The 23,599-nt window shown below is 30.0% G+C and overlaps 1 protein-coding gene across 4 annotated transcripts in view; it reads left to right on the top strand.

Moving 5' to 3' along the window:
- Window positions 1-22,601, top strand: part of LOC149877959 (uncharacterized) — a 222,343-nt gene extending 199,742 nt beyond the window's left edge. For 2 of the 4 annotated variants that reach the window (XM_090074096.1, XM_090074097.1), the window contains exons 6-7: window positions 15,702-15,956; window positions 17,097-22,601. In XM_090074096.1, the coding sequence (XP_089930222.1) occupies window positions 15,702-15,956; window positions 17,097-22,399 (5,558 nt within the window). In that variant the 3' untranslated portion in view covers window positions 22,400-22,601. Of the gene's footprint in view, window positions 1-14,363; window positions 14,503-14,633; window positions 14,755-15,576; window positions 15,630-15,701; window positions 15,957-17,096 lie in introns of those variants that run through there. The other 2 variants (XM_090074098.1, XM_090074099.1) reach the window with 2 other exon arrangements.
- Window positions 22,602-23,599: the final 998 nt, after the last annotated feature.

Raw genomic sequence — 23,599 nt, 5'->3', positions numbered from 1 at the left:
TGGCTGGGTTGTTTATAGTCACAGTTCCTAGTAGTACTTTAGTTTACTTTATAAAATATAATTTTAAATATTTTAGCTTTGTAGTTACAGACATAATCTTTTTAAAGCTTTGTAGTTACAGACACAATCTTTTCAAAGCTGGTGGACAAGATAAAAATAAAAATGCTGATAGATTACTGTTGTTTAAATTAATTTGTTAGTTTGTTTGAGAATGAAGGTATAAAATTTATTACAGAGCTGAATTCGAAGTTGTTATTGATAGAGATGTTTCTAATGTTATTTTTTAGTTAAAGTGAGTTAAATTGAAGTTAAATTATTTTTGTATGAATGTATACAGATTTCAATTTGTAAAGCTTTTTTTAAGGAAATTTATATGATATTGATATGCTTGGTCTTTTATCCAATGACCAAGCTCATGATCTTTATGGTGGATTAACTTGTTCTTACAATGAAATAGAGTAAAGCTTTAAAAATCATATAAACCAAACCTATACAAATTTGTAGTAAAAAGAATGTTTTAAAAAAATTGCATAAAAAATTATCTCAGCAGAATTAGAGCATCCCGCCATCGGAAATTGCGTAAATGCGTAAATCCCGATGTGAGAAATAGTTTACAAAGGTGACTCCGATGTGATACGATGGTGAGGAACGGTATCACATCGGAGATGCGATGTAGTCCGAGGCCGATGCGGAGAATTTCACGCACTCTCCGATATATTTCGAGATTTACGCATCATCATCGTACGATATTTTCGCCTAATTTCACAATAAATCGTATTTACAGTGTAAACTAGTAATATTGTGATATTTCCGATGTATTTATCTATAATTACGAGGTTTTCGCAAAATTACAGCAAAGCTTTGCAAACCACCACAAATCATCGTAAAATATTATGCATGGGAATTTCAGCCTTCGAAATCGACGAAATTAAACGAAATTCGTGTTTCAATTTCGTATCGAAATTTATATTGAATTTCGAAAGACGAAATTTTTAAACATTACAAATTCACGAATTTCGAAATTAAAACTTATGTTTAATTTCGTGTCAATTTCGTTACTTTCAATGACCCGAAATTATACGAAATTTTTTCGCGAAATTAAACAATCCAAAAAATCGAAATTTCGTTCTCAATTTCGATCCGAAATTGAAACACGAATTTCGTTTAATTTCGTCGATTTCGAAGGCCGAAATTCCCATGCTTATAAAATATGAGAAAATAAAAAAATCTTTTTTTTTTTTTTTTTATTTACATTTCGCAAACCGTCACAAACCATTTTAAACATATCGGATTATTTTCTTTTTTGATTTAATTTATATATTACAAAATTACAAAAATTTATCAAATAATTAATTCAGATGTTGATTCAGATGTTGGTTCAGATGATGAGTTTTCACCAGTGTGCCTGTCATATATTTCATCTGGTACATCTATTAGTTTACTTGTCGCATCATATACATGAAATGATGGATTTCTTCTTAATTGAAGGTTTAAAACTTTTAACTTTTTTCTGGCTGTTGGACATGAAGTAGTCTGAGTGTGAGGCCTTTTTTTGGCTTGTGTGAACGTGGTTTTTTTTAACACAGAACCTCCAGCTTCAGGTTCTTGTGATGATGCTCTTGGGGTTGATGGTAACTGTGTTTCAGCCTGAGTTTCAGTGAGTTCAGGTATTTCAACTGTTGTAGGTGGAGCACCAGGCTCATCATTACAATTTTTGACCCAGTACTAATTATTTGCTTTGACCTGTGAATAATTTTCTTTAATAAAAACTAACATTTTATTTCAGTGTTTCTGGTTTAATACACTCCCGTTTGGCACTTATAATATTGCCACCTGTAGAAAACATCCTTTCTGATGAAGCTGATGTTACTGGTATACACAGATGGTCTCTTGCAACAGCTGACAGCAATGGAATTTCCTTTTCATGCTCCTTCCACCATTGTAAGGAATTCACATTATTACTTTGTGCTGGCAAGTCTATGTATTTAATTATTTCAGTTTCCAGTGGGGGACATTTCAGCTTTGATTGTGAAGTATTCAACAATTCTTCCTCCTGAATAATGTCAAACAATTCATCAAATTCAGCTTTATCCAAAGTTTCACTATTTTTCAATGTCATCTCGGCTTCACGGGCAGCATAGAATTCAAGTGTTGTTGGATGAATTTCCACCAAAAAATTTGTCATTTCCAACAATTTGTCTGGGTCTTTTGTGATAAGTTTGACACCAACACCTCTTTTAGATGGGTTGAAAAAGTTTCCATAGTTGCAATATTTATAGTTTAGGCGAGTTTCTAATTCTGATAGGAAGTTTTTCAAAAGAGGAACAAGAACTGATGAAACCCAATGTCCTTTTTTCACTTCATTTGCACAATACTGATGCAAACACAGAACATGTTGAATTTTATCAATTGTTGTTTGTGTGTCGGATGCCCACATTTCACTGTTATGTTTGCACTTGGCAAAAAAAAGGTTCAATTGCCTCAATTAATTCAAATTCGTCTGGTGTTGGGATGACTTCTGTGAGGATTACATTGAGACTGTTTTCCTGAACATGTCTCAAACCAGGCCTAAGGGTTAAAATTGATTTCATCATCATTTGGTTTGAGTTCCATCTTGTAGCAGCAGGTTAGATTAATTTGTTTGCAACTATTCCTTCTTCAGAACATGCAAGTTTGATTTCCTGCCAATCAATTGTACTCTGATGTGTTCTTTGAGCCAGTTTCTTGCATTCGCTAATTACTTCATCAACCATTTGTGTGTTTTTAACAGCAGACTGGAAAAAAGATTAAAATTTTTTAAAAAATTTTATTGTAAATACGATGGTTTATTGTAATTCCAATATTTATTGGTAATTGTAAAATCCAATATTTAACTGTAAACCCAAAGTTTTTACTGTAAAAGCATTTAAAAAAAGAAAAGAAATCTGATATTTTGCTGTAAAACAGATATTTAACGTAAATTTCGCTCTTTTAATTGTAAATATTTACCTGTAAACAGAGGTTCATGATGTGGTCCACACAAAGCATGTGTTGATCAACAAGTCTTGATTGCGTAGCAGCACTCTTCATGTTACTTGCACTATCTGTCACACACACTCTTTTAAGGTTGTCCCAAGCAAGGATGGGGAATTTGTTAATCATATTGTCCATTCCTTGTGCTAATTTGATACTAGTTTTTCTGCCAATAAAGTTCTGGCAATCCAAAGTGAGCTTTTTAAACTCAAAATCCTTGTTACAATAATGGACGGTAAGGGATTCATAAGGATCATTGTTTCTGGCAGTCCAACCATCACTTGTGAAAGCAAATATTTTTGAATTAGGAATGTCTTCATGAAGTTGCTCCTGCACATGCTTTTCTATGTTTTTGTAAAGCATTGGAAGTTTGTACTTTGCTAATGTTGTCGAAATTTTAATGGTTGCTTTAGGACACAAACAGTTTAGGAGCATTTGGATCCTGGAGATTCAACCATTTTTAAAGGCCTGTTTGATAGGACAAATGAAAGTGTGAGAACTGCATCGAATTCTTGCTGATTATCACTATGTAAGGACCATTTTGGTGCATCAATATAATCTCCGATTTGACTTTGTGCTTGCAATTTTTTCTGAGATTCTGCCTTAGATTTTAGCTGAGACTTAGACGAAGATTGGGTCTTCTTCATGGGGGGAAAGTACCCTCTTCTTAGACCTGATTTCTTTTTGTTTCCTTGCTTCCTCCTTATCAGCTTCCAGTATCTTGCTCAAGGCACAAGTTTTAGCCTCCATCTCAGCAAATTGTTTTGGATGGTGAGATCTGCAAAAACAAGAATTAAAAAAAAAAAAGGTTAAACATTGGAAATTACAGTTATTTACAGATGGCGCTATAAATCCGATATTTTACTGTAAAACGTGAATTACCCATAATTACAGTAAAATTTCGGTTTTACGGTTTGTTTTGGTAATTTTAATAAAATGAAATAAATATTCGCTTAGTATCGTACTGTACTTCTACAAAACTTCAGTCTATAACTATTGGCCTTCCTTCTTTAACCACAGTATATTTTAAAACTATGAGTTGTTTACAGCGAAATCTCGTATTTACAGCGAAAACTAGTAATTACAGCTATAACTACATTTACGAAATATCTGTTTCTTAACAAAATGCGATGTATTATTTTAAATACTTACTCTAAATGTCCTCTGATTCCAGTAGTGCTTCCGTGGGTACATTTGAGTGATTTTCTGATGCCTGGATGCAGAATACATTTGTCATCATAATTCTTCCTCTTACCACTCTTTGTGTCAATCCATTTAATAGGATCCTCATCAATGGTGAAGTAATCCCAAATAAGTCGAACAACCATTGTTGTTTTTTTTCGCAACCAACAAATCAATAATTAGCAATAGTCTTCTCTCTCCAAACTAAAACTTTCTTTTACAAATTTTTTCCTTCATTTACACTCTATACTTCTCCTAAAATATCCTTTAAAAACCGTCATAAATAACTGCAAAAACATGTTTACAATTCTTTGGTTTTCACTGGTAAAAACTATTAAAACTATTAAATCCACAACGTCATTAAATGCTCTAGAACTTTCCCCAACTGAGTTACAACCATGTTGATTGATTGATTGATCAATCTAAATATTTCTTCCCTGCCCACCTTAAAAACATCAATAATCGACTCCGGACCATGCTCATATTGGCAATTAAAACCATTCCTAGCGCAGGAACAGTATCTTATGTATGAAAGCCATTCTTAGAGCCAACCCGTTTAAAAAAAAAATTCAACTCATGGCCGAGCATGGGAACATTTTACTACTCTTAGGCTGGAAGAATTATCTTTTTGAAAATGTCCAAAAGTATGGAATTCAGACGGCATCAGGAAAAAACCCCCTGAGAAAAAATCCCCCTGGAAAAAATTCTGAAATAGTTTTTTTATATGCTTGGAGAAGCTTTAGTATAGTATAATTTTATTATTGTATCAGCTTTTTTCCTGAAACCGTTTTTACTGTTTAATTTTTAAAAAATTATTTTATTGCTTTTTTATTTTTGTTTTATCGACTGATTATATTTACGAAAGATTACTTTCAAAAACACTTTACTTTTATATATAAAAAGTAAATTACATTTCGATGTTAAGTATTTGTATAGGTAAAATCAAAATTACTTTTTAAAAAAAATTTCTTTTACATGACTTACTTTTAAATTGATTTACATAGACAAAGAAAAAGTAAGTAACATTCTTATGTTAATTACTTTTACTAGTAGTAATAAATTACTTTAACAAGTAAAAGTTACGCATTTTTAAAATTAACTTTATGTAAGTATTTTTTACATGTAATATATTATTTTACTATGCTACTTTTTAAAAAATGAATTACTTTTAAATGTAAATATATTTGATCATTTAATCTAAGTTATGTAAAGTAATATTTGATTAAAAGTAACTTTTTAACATCAAAGTAAGTAAATGTGCTATCCCTAGTAGGTTTGTAGGAACTAAATATAAAAACTTTAATCAAATTACAGCTTTTACACAGAGTTGCCAGATTGGCCACTTAGTGGCCAAATCCGTGAATCTGGCCACCGCAAAAAATAATCGGCTTATCGGCAATTTAGCTATGTTTGGTTTTTTTATTTCATAATTTTATTTTTTAAAATGATTATTATAGTAGGCTGATTATGATTACTTATTTATTAAGTGTAAAATAATGTTATTTTTTAAAATTTCACAATGTTATTTTTATTAATGCAGATATAAGGTATAAAAATTATAATGTAAATAGTTGAATATGTTTAATGTTTTGTTATAACTTTTAAATTAGAAGTTATAACAAAGTAACAACGAAGTAATAGTAAAAGTAAATAAAGAAGTAATAACAATTCTAGTAAAAAAAACAAAACAAAAACAACAGTTTGATTTTATTTATTTTATTTTTATAACTACGACAGTTTTTACGGAATCGTAGGACAAATTTTATCCGATTGTCTTATTTTAGCCAATAAGAAGTACTTTTTGAAAATTAAACCAATGCGATCGCAGAGAATTTGACTACTTTTTGGCCACTTTTGGCCATTTCTGGATACTTTATTTTATATTTCTGGCTACCGGGTATCGCAAAATATCTGGCAACCCTGCACCTACAGCAAGACAACACAAGAACTCTAAAAATAGCCACTGTTACAGGTATTATCATAATAAGAGTAACAGAATTGGCCAATAATCGTGTGAATTAAAAAGCTGAGAGAACTTCGGATGAAGTGTTCTTTAAGGTTATGTGTAGGTTCTTTAAGTAATTGTGTAGGTTTGTAGGAACTAAATATAAAAACTTTAATCAAATTACAGCTTTTACAGCTTTACTAGTTTTTCGTCATTCGGAAATTAATTTCCAATTAATTTCCGATGGAATGTTTAACTGCGGAGGGAATTTGCGAAAATCTAAATCGGTTTTTACAGTTAAATCACTCTTTTTATAGATTACCATCGCAATTTAATCAAATACCTCGTATTATTAGAAATACTTCGTATTTACAACTCGTGATAAATCATCGAATTACATCGTGCCTCGAGAAACCTCGTAAAGGTTTTTCCGATAAATTATCGTACTTTATTTTGACCATCGGTCTCATATTTTTACGATGGAAAGTAATCCAATTACGCACTTTTGCGTAAAAACCGATGCATCGCTATCGTAAATCTCGTAAATCTCGTACGAGACTCCCGCCGAGTACGATGGCGGGTTGCTCTATGCAGAATAACTTGCAATGTATACATGTCACATAAAACTATATTTTATTTACAATATACTTCTTGTTGTTTAGCACACTGATTATATATTATAAAGTACTTGTTCCTAGGGCAATAATGTACCTGTTTGCTAAAGTTAAGCAGGTTTGAAGAATTCAAGTATGCAGATTTTATATTTAAAATAAAGTTTTATTTTGATTTTAATTGAGTTAATATTGTATCCTAGGGAAGATACTTTTAGTAAATGTGGATGGACTCTTGTGTTATCGATTTGAAGTTTTTCATATAAACAATATTTAGACCAGGACTTATTCGTTAGTGCATCGGCGAATTTCAACTCCTATAGCATACTGAATTTGTAAGGAGACAATTGAAACGACTAATAGTACATCTAAAATCAAAGATATTGCTATTTAAAAAAAAAAAATCCTAAATCTATCTATGACAAATTATTGTTACAAAGAAATCTTTGGGTTCAAAATTAGATCTTTCTAATTCTTAAACCAAAATTAGTTGTGAGAGGCAAAACGTTATGTGCCATAATGATAGGTATACCTCGATGGTCATATTTAAAAAGGAAGTTTCGGGGGATTTAGCAATCACAGAAGATTCTGTACAAGAAAGATTTTTGCAAACCAACCCAGGTCAACAGTAACTTTTAGTTAATGTGGATGGACCAATGAACAAATAAGTGAGATTTTACAGTAAGTGGGGTCCACAGACTAGTTAATAAAATCAGGTATGAAAAAAATACATTAAAGTCCATTTTCTAGCAGTTTCATTTTCAGTTTTGCTTAATAAATAGTTATTTAACTTTGTACAGCTAGCCTGTTTCTAAAATTTGAATAGCAAGTTTATGATTTTTGAATACCCAGTTTATATATTGGAAGAGTCAACAATTGATTTTTTTAAGCAAACTTGGTTTTAACTTTTCAGTTTTCGTTTTTTCAAGCAACTAGGTTTGGTTATTGTAGTTGTTGGTTTTTTAAACAGCTAGGTTTTCATTTTTTCATGCAGTTTTTGGTTTTTGAACATTTAGTTTCTGTTCTTTGAATAGCCAATTTTACATTTTTTAAAATTATTATACATTGTCATTTTTGATTTTCATTCTTGAAAAAATATTTTTTTGAATGCTCACGTTTTTCAAAGTGGATTAAACTTTGGTCCAAAGAATAGTTTTAAATGCATACTCAAAGATATAGAGCACTATATTAGTTTAGTGTTTACACTTTATGTTAACGTTTCGAAAAAAATGTCAATCAGTGATTATAGTTGTACCTTGATGTTTATTTAGGGAATTTAATCTGTTGCATGGAAAGGAGATATTGGTGCAATTCCAATTCAATTTTTCATAATTGATAGCTCAATAACAGAGCGCTATTTCATGCATTATTTAAAACAAAACTTCTAAAACCTGTTATTTTTCTTTCTACAAAATTGTTTTTCAGCACCTTAGTTGTATTTTTCCTTAGTTTCAGCTTCAAAGGATATTTGAGACGTTAAGCACGAAAATGGTCTAATCCTCAATTTTTCTCAATTACATTTAATGTAGCTTTTCTACTCTACTACTCGAAAAAAGTGTACTATTTATAAAATAGAAGTATTTATTAGTATTAAAACATTTATCCACATACAGTCGTCTAATTTATAGTTTCAGTTCAAAACTTCTTTTTGCGTTTTTTTCAGAATTACTTCCAACAGGCCGCCCCTCCACGCCAATCTGGCTCTTAACGCCTCGTTTAATATAAATGGTTGCTTTTCATTAAATTGTTATTTTATCAAAAAGTTAACATTTTCAGAGCATGTGCGGTCAATCATGAAATATCCGAAGTCTTTAATTAGTCTCAAGATAAAACTATGAATTTTTCTTGTCTTTTTTAGTTGATTCACTGATAGTATTTTGTAATATTTGTCGCATTTCTATGCTTCGGAAGAACAGTGACAATGTACTAGAGCATCCTATTACACTTTTGTCAAGTGAAATAACGAAAGGAGAATATTTTCAAGTTTAATATATAAAACAGTAACTTTATATTTCAAATTTTTAATTTTTTCCCAAAGTTTTCTTAGATCTAGCTAACTATTTCAGTCACAATTTTGACTTCGTGTAGAAAAGATGCATCACCGAAGCATTTCTATCACTTAGTGAAACAGTGAGAAAGAGCCAATTTCAGATTATTGAAGTGAAATATTTTATTTACAATAAATAACTTTAAAGTAATAAAAATACAATCACTGTACCTAGAAAAATATCAATTATTGAGAAAAACACTCGCTTACGCTTTGAAAATAGATGACCAAATCTGCTGTATTTCTTTCTTGTGTAGAATTGCTACTCTGAGGTAGCGAAGCGACAGATGTTTATAATAACAATGATAATATAAAAAATGTTCCTGAAAATGAAAATGTTGAATCTTTAATATTTTATTGAAAATGATTTCATTCCAAGAAATTTCATCAAGAAATGATCAATAAAAGTGCGAAAATGTAACTTTGCATCAGATTTTAAAAAAAGTTTTCTTAAAACATGAAAATACCGTAAAAACGAGGGCTATTTTATAGCATCAGGGTGAGACTTTTGATTTTAAAATTTTTTCTTAGTTTTCAAAAATTTGGGATATTTGCAAAGATGAAACATGATAAATTATGAATAATTTTAAAGTATATTAGGGCCTCAAATTAAATTTGTAACAAAGACTTCCATTCATTTGGATTTTATTACCATTCATCATAGGGATAGAAAAGTTACAAAAACATAGAATCATAGAGGTTTGTGGCTGCTTAACACACAAAAAATTGAGAATGAAAGATTAGAAGTGGACAACTAAATATTCTTTACTAGGATAGCATGCTAGGATTATTTTAGATTAAAAAATCGATAATATGCAAATGTTTTTTCACATGTTTAATAAATTGGATTTTTGAAATCAAGAACGATTGTTAAATAAATGCAAGGGTCTTAGTATATCTTTTGTTATCATAGTAAAATAATAACTTATGCTTTAAAGTGATTTCTATAAAAATTTTTTAGAAAATTTGTATAGAAATCACTTTAAAGCATAAGTTATTATTTTATTAAAAACTAAGCAAAAAGATTTAAGTAATTTTTACTTTTAGAAAAAAATAAAAAACTTTCTCCTAACATTTAAAAAAGGAACAAAAACAAAATAATTCTAACCTCGCGATAAGTCTACAATACATAACATTTCTAACCAAAATCGAATGTTGTTTTTTAAACATTTGTAATATTAAGTTGTTGTCATTGCTCTGAGTTTTTATTCATAACTTAGTAATTATTGATTACCATAATTACATAATAAATTAGTAATAATAATAATAATCATGAGTAAATGGAAAAGAACTCGTAAATGGACGAAAAATGTTGGAGAAATTGATTACAGACGGAGCGGCACGCTTAGTACCAACATAATGGACAAAGAGTAAATGCTGGACACTCTTCCGTTGCGTTGAAGATTGGGGATGAGATTTGTCGCTAGACTTAATGCATATATGATTCTTTTGTTTTATAAATGTCAATAATTACCTGCATTACTCAGGCATTGCATATTGCACACAATGCCAAACTGAGCAGAGTTAAGGTTTGATAGTTAACTGAATATTAAATGCTAAATACATTCCATTGAGCTTAGTTACAATACATTTTATTTGAGTTTCGTATAACTGCGAGTGATTATATAGTGATCAACAGGTTGTTAAGGAGTTTGCCGTTTGTAAGCAATGTGGATTATGGTTGTCAGTGCCGATTGGTCATACTACAACTCTACAAAGACATAATACATCACACATCAATGAGATCAATACATAATCTGGACAATTAAATATGTCAAGCTTTATATCTAAAAAGACAGGTTATAATAACATAGCTATAAATATAATTAGCGGATCTTGCTTTTTTCTATTTACTGTTATGTTATTTACTGTTATTTCACCTGTTACTTGCTGCCATTGATAGCAAAATGTATTTGTTACATGCTGTTAGCAATATTTTAGAAATACAATGTTTTTTGTAGTACAAAAAAAAAGCCATTATGTACTGCTGTGTATTTAATGTCTATTATTTATTGCTTTATGCTTTAGAGGCTCCTAAACACAAACGTGAAAATGCTCAATGTGCAGCCGTGTGCATGATTGGTAAAGACATTCAGCCATTCTCACGTGTTTAAGATGATGGGCTCCCTTACTTTGCTCAAACAATAATTGATATTGGATCGAAGTATGGATTGTTTAAACTTGAGGATATTATGTGTAATCGAACAATCCTTTCTAAGACACTTCTACCAAAGTTTTACAAAGAATGTGTTCGAAAGCTGAAAGACAAATTTGCTGAGGTTACTCATATCGCAATAACAACTGATCACTGGACAGATGACATTCTAAAATACTCTTTTCAGACTTTTACATCACATTACCTAAAAAGTAGTTATTGCCTTGTAAGTAAACATGATGGATTATTTGAGTTTAGTGGGTCTAAAACTGGAATTGCCGTAAAAGTAAAGACAACTGAAATGCATAAAAAACTTTTCCCTCAGACTATAAAAAGTGACAATTCAGTACTTGTGACTGAAAAAGGGAGTGATATGAAGTCGGCTTATCGCAGCGATGTTAGACATAGCTGTGCAAGTCATAATCTGAATATAACTGTTGAAAAGACTTTGAAATCCCTTGGTGCTAATTTAGTTCATGAAATGATCAAGACTTCAAAGGAAATGGTGGGCTACTTCAAACATAGTGGGAAAAACTAGCAACTAAATCACACACTCAAACAGTATGTTTCGACTCGCTGGAACAGTCAATTTTTTCTTTTGCAATCATTGATATGCCAGTTAGATCTTGTCAAGTCCATTCTTGCTGACTCAAAGCAGTTTGACAAACTTGAGCAACTGAACAACATTAACAAAAAATTATTGTATGACGTTGTAGACTTTTTGCATTCTTTTCACAAGGCTACTGTGCAATTGTCACATGACAATGTGCCGACTTCCCTTGATGTATGGCCGATGTTATTTTGTCTTAGGCTAGTCTGTAAGATCAATGGTTCAGACAGTGACAGTATGCGTGATTTGAAGGCAGCTTTTCTGTCCAGCTTGAATGAAAAATACATCATTCATCTTTTGCACAAGCTATCAACGCTTACTGTTCCTTCTTACAAATACTTGTCTTTAGTCAATACAGAAGATCGCAATTTTGTTTATTCATAAATGCGTTGTATGGCAGACAAAATTATTTCTTCACCAAAACAGGTGATACGCAAGGATTCAGGTAATACAGATATAGACAGCTTTACTGAATGCAGTCATTCAGATCTGCGGCCTAATTCAAAGAAGAACAAAGTTGACCCTGAATCGTATGATTTGCTGGTAAACTTTAAAACAGCTACCGTTTTTTGTTTAAGGCCGACAGTTATGAAATAAGACAAGAATTCGAAAAATACTTGCCACTGCCCCTGAGAGCGTGTGATGAATTGCAATTCTGGAAAGACGATGAGCATTGACACAAGCCTCCGATGAAGGCATATATGGGTCGAATGTTTTTGGCTATTCCTGCTACAAGTACTGCCAGTAAAAGAGTGTTTTAATTAGATATAAACGAAACGAAACCGAATTTTTAAAAAAAGGGTTCGATTGCCATCTCCATTAGTAATGCGTTGTGCAATTCTTTAGGGCTTGTTGTAAATATGGTTGTTGCTCCACATGACGGCTGCTGAGGCATATTTTGAATGAAAATTTTAACTATATTTCAGTTTTACCTAATAATTGCAGTGATTACAGTTTTTTACTTGAATGTGTCATAGTAAGAATTAGAAACTTAAGGTAGATGATTTCTATAACAATTAGTTTATGTCTTAAGCTATACTATTTGTAATAAAAATAAAACTTGTTAAAAGTTTTTAAATTTTAATGTTTGTTGCTAAATAATTTTAGTATGTCAAAGAAACAAAGAAACCGGTTCATTTAAGAAAAGAAATCAAAAAAGTCATTAAACCATGCAGTTGAAGTTAATAAGCACCTTTTAAAAAGTGGTTATCTTCATAGCCAAATATTGTTAAACACCTATTTTCACATCAGAACCTTCATTCTGCAATTGAAGGGAATGTAACTTCTTGAGTTGTTAATTTATTAGCTTTTTATCTTTTTAATCAAAAATCGATTTAAATCGATTTAAAATCGATTTTAATCAAATTAAAATCGATTTAGTCTGGATAAACCGCCTACAAAACCGGAATGAAATGGTTCTAAAAAAGACCGTACTTTTTTAAATAATTGTATGTATAAAAGAACTATATCTCATTACTAAAGTTGTGTGAAAAAAATTACTTCAAAATGTTAAATAGTTCTCTAAATATTCTCTAAAACTTTCCTTTTCATTATCAGAGTGGACGCGTAGTAAGCAGCAGTGGCGGATCCGGGAAAAATATTGACTGTAGCAAAAGCAATGATATATTATATATACTAGATGTCTAACTTCGATCCGAAAAGTGAAGGCGTGGGAGCCATTTCTAATTCGGGCAAAAACGTGCATTTTTAACTTTTATTTCGCACGTCGGATATAGTTTTTGCCCTTATTACAAATGGCGGATATAGTTTTTGCCTTATTACAAATGGCGGATTCAATTTGTAAACAAAAAAAGCGGCTTCACTTTTCGTCCAATAAAATCCCGCAATTTAGACATCTAGTATATATAATATATCATTGAGCAAAAGTAAAACCAAAGAGCCACAGCAACAATGGCGTAGCTAAGCGACGGAGGACCTTTTTTTTTTTTACTTTTCCTAAGATATAGATACCCTTCAAAAATTTAAAAAGTTTTGATAGCAGAAAATGTTTAATTCGGCGGTGTTAATCTGATCTATTAAAGAATGATTGTTTGCTTTTAACGCTTGATACAGCTCCATTGTTCCATGTATCCATTTCTTTCATTAAAAAAGTTTATAAAATATATGAAAAGTAATATTAATTCAAACAAGTACAATTTTGGTTTTTTGCTACACTTGCTACAGGTTCTCGGTTAATGACTTTTAGTTCTTATATAAGACCTCCTTGTTAATAAAAAGGTGTTACTAAATATGTAAATGCACGGGGGTAAGCTTAGAGTTGTTTAAAAACATCACAAACAGGATTTTGCTACAGATGCAACACATAACTTGCCATTTTTTTTCACTCCCAGTCAAAATTAAGTAGCAACGCTGCAAAATGTTTTACATTCTTACAAAAATTTATGAACATGAGAGATAAAACCCTATAAAAACTCTGGATATTTTTAGCAAAAATTTTATTTTCGATTTAGTAAAATTAGTTAAGTTCCGACAGTGGCCAAAATTTGATCTAAAATTTTCTGTTATTTTACATAAAAATATATATATTTTTTAAAATATATGTGTAGAAAATAATAATAAATGTAGTCCGAGTTGACTGTAGCAATTGCTTCACTTGCTACACTCTGGATCCGCTCCAGCACAGTGACAAATTATCTCTTTAAGGATACATCGTTTTGGACATTTTTTGCTTTAATAGTATAATTCCATCCTATTATTTTGTTAAATCCTATTATTTGATTAAGACTCTCACCCATCGACGGCCATTGTTATATAAAATAATATAATCTCAAATCAATTTTTAAAAAAATCAACAACCAGCAAGAAAGTTAACTGAGTTGAAGCGTTTTTAAGTGAAATTTCCAACAACTAAAGCATATAATTAAAACTATAAACAAAATCAAGAACTCACCAATTTCAGTTTGTTTCATCGCAAAATCGGTTGGCAGTTTTTCATTATAAGAAACCAGTTCAAACCTTTTATTGATTTAATGGGTTTTTGCTTTTTTGTTTTCTATGGTTTGCTGTTGCATGATTCAGTTTTTAATTCTTAACGTGCTGGTTTCAATCAGTTCGAGAAAAACTGTAGAATTCAACACTTGTTTTGTCGATCAACCAGCTACTCACATACCGATCGCAGAAAAGAATTTTTTAAATTAAAAAAATGGAGATACTTGAGGAAGAAATGTACCGGTACGTCATCTACTTTTGTACTACTCTTGTTAATTGTCACCTGAATTTTCAACAATTTTAGTTTCATAGTCAGAAAAGCCGGGGAAAGAAGAGGAAAATATGACTTTACAGAAGTGAATAACAAAGGCAGGATGAAGTGAGAATAATAACAAAGTTCGAAACTGAATAACAAATCTTGAACAAGAAAAGTTTAATACAAGTAACCTCATATCAGAAATCAGATTAAGAACCCTTTTTGAAAAACCTCTCACATTTTAAACGACTTTCAATTAAAAATTTCTCTTTCAATTAAAAGCCTCTAAGTGCTTCGTGTTGGACTTCAAAACTGTTCTTTAACCTATTGGCTTATTAATCATTATTTCAAAACAATGTTACAAGCCCTAGTTTATGCAAATCTCAATCGTGCTTGTACTGCTGCATTATTCAGTATTGCTCAAGTTTTTATTTAAAATAGTTGCTTTAGGAAAGATGGATCATTGGCATCTTTTTTGTGTAAGGTGCAGAGTCCCCGTAAGTAACTTAAGGTGCAGAGTCCCCGTAAGTCAAGTCACTTTAACAATCAATAAAATGCTTTCCATCAAAAGGAAAGTTACAGGGAAGGCAAATTTGTTTCAGTGACTAAGGGTGTTCCTGAAATATCTGATATCAAAAGGTTTATTTCACTTCTAAAACTGCTCTAATTTATTTTGAAGCAGCACCTATTCCTTTGTACTCGTTTATTAACTGTGAAAATGGTTTGCTGACGAACTGAATAGCGTTTTATTTAATTTAAGAGCGTTTACTGAAATTTGTCAAAGCAATTAACGGACTTCTTTTTCGTAGAACGGCTTTAAAAGACGAAGCTGTCATAGAGAACAAGTTGGACGATGTAAAGGGTAACAAAATATATTTAAGATTTCCCACTTCAGACAGATTCTCATTTTCAAAAAAATAACCTTCTCTTTTAGTTGAAAAATTTCCACAAGATGTGTTTACAACGCTTGCTGATTTGTTGACTTACGATTGGCAAAAGTTTGCTCAATGTCTTTCGGTTGCTGACTCAGCAATCGATAATGTAAAAGAAGAATTTGAAACGACGAGAGAACAAACTTTGCAAATACTGAACCAATGGCGTAAGAGTAATCCATCAAAAAAATGGCGAGATGTGAAAAGTGGATTACTTTTTTGCAAGCGTAAAGATTTGATCAGTGAATGCGAACGAAGTAGGTATTTTGAGAATGATAATTTTTGTGCCGCTGTTGCAAGCCGATGTTCTCCTGCGGCCCCTGAATATTTATTAGAGATTAAAAAAAACAAACACAAAATATACAAAAAAAGTTAAAACACTGCAGACAATTAAAAGATTTTTTTACCAAACACGAATATTTACGAATACACGAATAATATTATCACGAATATTTGGCAAATTTGTCACAAACCTTTCGGGCCTTTTGATCAGCAAAATCATATAGCAATTTTGCAAATTAAATTCACACATTTATTACATTTAACTAATTAGTTTACAACATTATTTCAAATATGAAATAAAAGTTGAATGAGACTCGCTATCTTGAATTTTTTTGCAGCCCTCCTGCATTGCACGATTTTAACCTCCCACGCTTCCCTAAAGGTTAATGCTCCATAAACTTCTAACGAAGAAAAGTTTTTTTCAACTTTTTTAAAATCCTTTTTTAAGAAAATTGTTTTCGATTTTGAAAATATAACTGTATTGCGACGAGGCTCTCAAATTAAACTTCAAAATATTCCTCTGGGAGTATTTTACATGTAAAATGCTTTTTCTAAAAAAATCTGTAATTGTTTTTAATAGCGTGAATGGAATTGCTTAAAAATAAAACAAACTTATAGACAGAATATTTCATCGTAATAATAGCAAGCGTATTAAATATTACATTCAACAGATAGTGAAAAACTTTTTTAATAAAAATTGTTGATTTAATCGTCATTTAAGTCTTAGATTTATGTTTTTAATAAAATCATGTTTCTAGTGAAAAAATTAAATCATTATAGAAGCGTTAACAATATTGAGCAAGTCGTTTATGTCTTAAATTTATGTTAATGTCTTAAATTTATGTTAATTATTCGGATGTGTTCGACAAATCATTATAGAAGTATTAAAAATGTTGAGCAAGTATATGAATGTATTCGCCCAATTTCCAGCTGCAAAAAATCATACATATGCTTAAAAAACGATTCTCGAAGAAACTATTTCTCTTCGAGATTTAATGTTTAAACTATCAAAAACTAAAAATGTGAAATGCGAAATGCCGTTCAAAATATAACTTCTAAACATTCCTCAAAAAATGTCACCGTGCAGTTAAATATGAAGAGTTTTTGTCTTTTAGAGTTAATATCCCGACACTCGATTTTCGGTATCCTACCACCGACAAAAACCTTCTTTTCACGTGACAATGAACTTAATCAAATTCATAAATTCGTGTACCAAACAAACGATTCGGGTAAATCAATCACAGTTTTAACTGGAATGTCTGGAATAGGAAAGACTCAGCTCGCTAGAAAGTATGCAGCATTTTATAACGACCATTTTGAAAGTATTGTGTGGGTGGATGCAGCATTTGATAAAATACAAGTTTCTATGACTAATCTCTGTCACCAACTAGGGTTAAGCGTAAGAGATTCTCAAGGCGATCCGTTCGATATTGAAGTAGTTTCCAGAAAAATACATCACTATTTTGAAAGAGAAAAAACGCTTTACATTTTCGATAACGTCGACGATGAGAGTGTGAAGAATTTTGTAAAATACGTATCAAACAAAAGAAATGCATTTACTTTGGTAACATCACAATGGAAATCATGGTCTACCGATGTTAATCAAGTGCAAATTCATTCTTTCTCACCTCAAGATGCATTACTTTTCGCAAAAAGAAGCATTAAACAAATATTAACCAACGATGACGAAAAACTAAAAGAAATAACCAAAGTGCTTCAATATCATCCACTCGCCATTAATCAAGCCATTTTCTTTATAAACAACAACAGCGTTTCTTTGCAGGAATATTTAGATCTTTTTCGATCATATCCTTTCGAAATGTTGGTGGAAGGTATCCCAACTGAAGTGGAAACAAAGTTTATTATAACATCTATTAGCTTAGTATTAAACAAAATAGAGAAATCAAATGAAAATTCAGTGGAAATTTTAAACCATTTATCGTATTGCGACGGTCAACACATTACAAAAAAGTTTCTTCACGGTGTTTCAAAACACCTGAAAATAAACGAAGAGCTTTTGATAAACAGAGCAATAAGATTACTAATAAGTTATTCGTTGCTTGATCGTTTCGACGATGACAATGATAGATATGCGATGCACGAAATGACCCAGTTAGCATGTAAATGTTATCAAAAACGCAAAGAAACAACAGAAATATGCAACGAAAACATCGCCAATTTTCTAAAATTAGAGTTGGAAGTAGTAAAGGAACACGTTGACGAAGGGAAGCACTTCTATAACCATTTCATCCATATGTTTCGTATTAATAAACCAAAAATGTGTGAAGTGTTTCATCAACAGAGTCGGAGGATCCAAAGATTCTTATCAAACAAAGGTTTCTTTCAAGAAGCAATAAACATTCTCAATGCCATTGAAAAGTATAACACAAAATCTTATGGAACTGAAAATGAAATAACTTTAGATACTAAACATAGCATAGCAAACTGTTTAAGAGATACGGGAAAATATAATGACGCTTTAGAAATTTATTATCAAGTTGATAAAATACAAAAAGATATTTTAGGTATTAATCATCCATCAACATTGGCTACAAAAAATAATATAGCAAACTGTTTCTATCGAATGGGAAAATATAACGAAGCTTTAGAAATTTTTTATCAAGTTAACAAAGTACAAACGGATATTTTAGGTATCAATCATCTATCAACATTGGCTACAAAAAATAATATAGCAAACTGTTTGAGTGATATGGGAAAATATAATGAAGGTTTAGAAATTTATTATCACGTTGATAAAATACGAACGGATATTTTTGGTATCAATCATCCAACAACATTGGGTACAAAAAATAATATAGCAAACTGTTTCTATCGAAAGGGAAAATACAATGAGGCTTTAGAAACTTATTATCAAGTTGATAAAATACAAACGGATATTTTAGGTATCAATCATCCATCAACATTCGCTACAAAAAATAATATAGCAAACTGTTTGAGTAATATGCGAAAATACAATGAAGCTTTAGAAAGTTATTATCAAGTTGATAAAATACAAACGGATATTTTAGGTATAAATCATCCATCAACATTGGATACAAGAAATAATATAGCAAACTGTTTGAGAGATATGGGAAAATATAATGAAGCTTTAGAAATAAATTATCAAGTTGATAAAATACAGACGGATGTTTTAGGTATCAATCATCCATCAACATTGGCTACAAAAAATAATATAGCAACCTATTTGAGTGATATTGGAAAATATAATGAAGCTTTAGAAATTTATTATCAAGTTGATAAAATACGAACGGATATTTTAGGTATCAATCATCCATCATCATTGGATACAAAAAATAATATAGCAAATTGTTTGAGTGTCATGGGAAAATATAATGAAGCTTTAGAAATTTATTATCAAGTTGATAAAGTACAAATGGATATTTTAAGTATCAATCATCCATCAACATTGGATACAGAAAATAATATAGCAAACTGTTTGAGTGTTATGGGTAAATATAATGAAGCTTTAGAAATAAATTATCAAGTTGATAAAATACAAACGGATGTTTTAGGTATTAATCATCCATCAACATTGGCTACAAAAAATAATATAGCAAACTGTTTCTATCGAATGGGAAAATATAACGAAGCTTTAGAAATTTTTTATCAAGTTAACAAAGTACAAACGGATATTTTAGGTATCAATCATCTATCAACATTGGCTACAAAAAATAATATAGCAAACTGTTTGAGTGATATGGGAAAATATAATGAAGGTTTAGAAATTTATTATCACGTTGATAAAATACGAACGGATATTTTTGGTATCAATCATCCAACAACATTGGGTACAAAAAATAATATAGCAAACTGTTTCTATCGAAAGGGAAAATACAATGAGGCTTTAGAAACTTATTATCAAGTTGATAAAATACAAACGGATATTTTAGGTATCAATCATCCATCAACATTCGCTACAAAAAATAATATAGCAAACTGTTTGAGTAATATGCGAAAATACAATGAAGCTTTAGAAAGTTATTATCAAGTTGATAAAATACAAACGGATATTTTAGGTATAAATCATCCATCAACATTGGATACAAGAAATAATATAGCAAACTGTTTGAGAGATATGGGAAAATATAATGAAGCTTTAGAAATAAATTATCAAGTTGATAAAATACAGACGGATGTTTTAGGTATCAATCATCCATCAACATTGGCTACAAAAAATAATATAGCAACCTATTTGAGTGATATTGGAAAATATAATGAAGCTTTAGAAATTTATTATCAAGTTGATAAAATACGAACGGATATTTTAGGTATCAATCATCCATCATCATTGGATACAAAAAATAATATAGCAAATTGTTTGAGTGTCATGGGAAAATATAATGAAGCTTTAGAAATTTATTATCAAGTTGATAAAGTACAAATGGATATTTTAAGTATCAATCATCCATCAACATTGGATACAGAAAATAATATAGCAAACTGTTTGAGTGTTATGGGTAAATATAATGAAGCTTTAGAAATAAATTATCAAGTTGATAAAATACAAACGGATGTTTTAGGTATCAATCATCCATCAACATTGGATACAAAAAATAATATAGCAAACTGTTTCTATCGAATGGGAAAATACAATGAGGCTTTAGAAATTTATTATCAAGTTGATAAAATACAAACGGATATTTTAGGTATCAATCATCCATCAACATTTGCTACAAAAAATAATATAGCGAACTGTTTGAGTAATATGCGAAAATACAATGAAGCTTTAGAAATTTATTATCAAGTTGATAAAATACAAACGGATACTTTAGGTATCAATCATCCATCAACTTTGGATACAAAAAATTATATAGCAAACTGTTTGAGAGATATGGGAAAATATAATGAAGCTTTAGAAATAAATTATCAAGTTGATAAAATACAAACGGATGTTTTAGGTATCAATCATCCATCAACATTGGCTACAAAAAATAATATAGCAAACTGTTTCTATCGAATAGGAAAATATAATAAAGCTTTAGAAATTTATTATCAAGTTGATAAAATAGAAACGGATATTTTAGATATAAATCATCCATCAACATTTGCCACAAAAAATAATATAGCAAACTGTTTCTATCGAATGGGAAAATGTAATGAAGCTTTAGAGATTTATTATCAAGTTGATAAAATACGAACGGATATTTTAGGTATCAATCATCCATCAACATTGGCTACAGAAAATAATATAGCAAACTGTTTGAGAGATATGGGAAAATATAATGAAGCTTTAGAGAATTATTATCAAGTTGATAAATTACAAACGGATATTTTAGGTATCAATCATCCATCAACATTGGCTACAAAAAATAATATAGCAAGCTGTTTGAGTGTGAAGGGAAAATATAATGAAGCTTTAGAAATTTATTATCAAGTTGATAAAATACAAACAGATATTTTAGGTATCAATCATCCATCAACATTGTCTACAAAAAACAATATAGCAAATTGCTTGAGTGATATGGGAAAATATAATGAAGCTTTAGAAATTTATTATCAAGTTAATAAAACCCAAACGGATATTTTAGGTATCAATCATCCATCAACATTGTCTACAAAAAATAATATAGCAAACTGTTTGAGTGATATGGGAAAACATAATGAAGCTTTAGAAATTTATTATCAAGTTGATAAAATACGAACGGATATTTTAGGTATCAATCATCCATCAACATTGGCTACAAAAAATAATATAGCAATCTCTTTTTATCGAATGGGAAAATATAATGAAGCTTTAGAAATTTATTATCAAGTTGATAAAATAGAAAATGATATTTTAGGTATTAATCATCCAACAACATTGGCTACAAAAAATAATATAGCAAACTGTTTGAGAGATATGGGAAAATATAATGAAGCTTTAGAAATTTATTATCAAGTTGATAAAATACAAACGGATATTTTAGGTATAAATCATCCATCAACATTGGATACAAGAAATAATATAGCAAACTGTTTGAGTGTTATGGGAAAATATAATGAAGCTTTAGAAATTTATTATCAAGTTGATAAAATACAAACGGATGTTTTAGGTATCAATCATCCATCAACATTGGCTACAAAAAATAATATAGCAAACTGTTTCTATCGAATGGGAAATTATAATGAAGCTATAGAAATTTATTATCAAGTTGATAAAATACAAACGAATTTTTTAGGAATCACTCATCCATCAACATTGGCTACAAAAAATAATATTGCAAGCTGTTTGAGTGTTATGGGAAAATTTAATGAAGCTTTAGAAATTTATTATCAAGTTGATAAAATAGAAACGGATATTTTAGGTATCAATCATCCATCAACATTGGCTACAAAAAATAATATAGCAAACTGTTTGAGAGTTATGAAACAACTAAAAATAGAAGTTTTGAAAGATATGAAATTAAAGATAGAATAAAAAAAATCGATGTTGTTAACTACATTAATTGTTTTCGTGAATGTCGATTAATGTTTATTTATTAGAAATGTGTAAATAAATTATTATGATTTTTACATCTTTTTTTTAACGGAAGTTCTCTTTCTAATTTACGATAAAAAGTTTGAAGATGATAGAAGTTGTAACAAAGTAAAGTTATAATGAAGGAATCCATAAAAAAAAAGAAGTTGTATTGAGTTAATCAATGAAATTATTAAATGCAAATGAATGAAAATATGTTCGAAAGAGTGTAAAGTTAAAAATAATTTTTTTACAGCCGGAAAATTAGAAACGCAATGTTTCAGATAAGGACCCTTGGGAGAAGTTTTAAATAAATTTCAAATGATCTTTTATGTAAAAGTGAAATAAAATAATAAAAGTTCTATAGTTTTTTTTATAACTTTGTTAAACTATTAAATTTCTTATTTCGTTACCAAAGAAATTGTCGTAACTCATAATAATGTCATAATTAATACAATTAAATATTTTTCTCATAGTTAAACTTCGCGTGAAATAAGAATGAGGCTAGCAAAATTAATTGCACTCTAAGTCATATGTCTACGTATGGGGCTGTTAACATCAGATATAACAGAAAAAAATGAGTGCAAAGTTTTACTAGGCGTGTACATTTGTATACGCCAAGTAAAAATTAAACTCGATTACAATCATTTTACAAAGCATTCAAGCATATCCACATCCGTACGCACAAAATCCTTCGAAACTCAAAACTTTTCACGAAAGCTTTAAAATTAAAAAAAAGGTTTTTGTTACACAAATGTATGATTCGGATTGCTGGTGTCGCTTTAATCGGGAGAATTTCACTTGAATGAAAGAGGATATATATTATATGAAGACTTTCTCAAAAACTAGCATATTATCAATATTCTAGCATTTCAGAAGACTCATCACAAATGGTACGAAACTCTACACCATCACATGACGGACATGTAGGATCAGGATTTAATACTAAGTCAGTGCGTTCTAAATGATTTGGTAATTTTAAATTGAAACTAAAATTATTAATATTATTTTAATTAAACATTTAATTTAATAAGAAATTTCAACCAAAATTCAAAATTTCAAAATTCAAAAATCAGAAGTCTAAATTTAAAATTCAAACAATTGTTTTAATTTAGAAGTTCAAACTTAAAAAAACTAAAGAAAAAGATTAAATTAGAAATT

Source organism: Hydra viridissima, unplaced genomic scaffold (genome assembly GCF_058129835.1).
Source record: "Hydra viridissima isolate aposymbiotic clone 2 unplaced genomic scaffold, HvirCarnegie_v1 scaffold_16, whole genome shotgun sequence".
NCBI classification, from domain to species: domain Eukaryota; kingdom Metazoa; phylum Cnidaria; class Hydrozoa; order Anthoathecata; family Hydridae; genus Hydra; species Hydra viridissima.
Note: the sequence above shows the minus strand (reverse complement) of the source record. Positions and strands in the feature narration are given on the sequence as shown.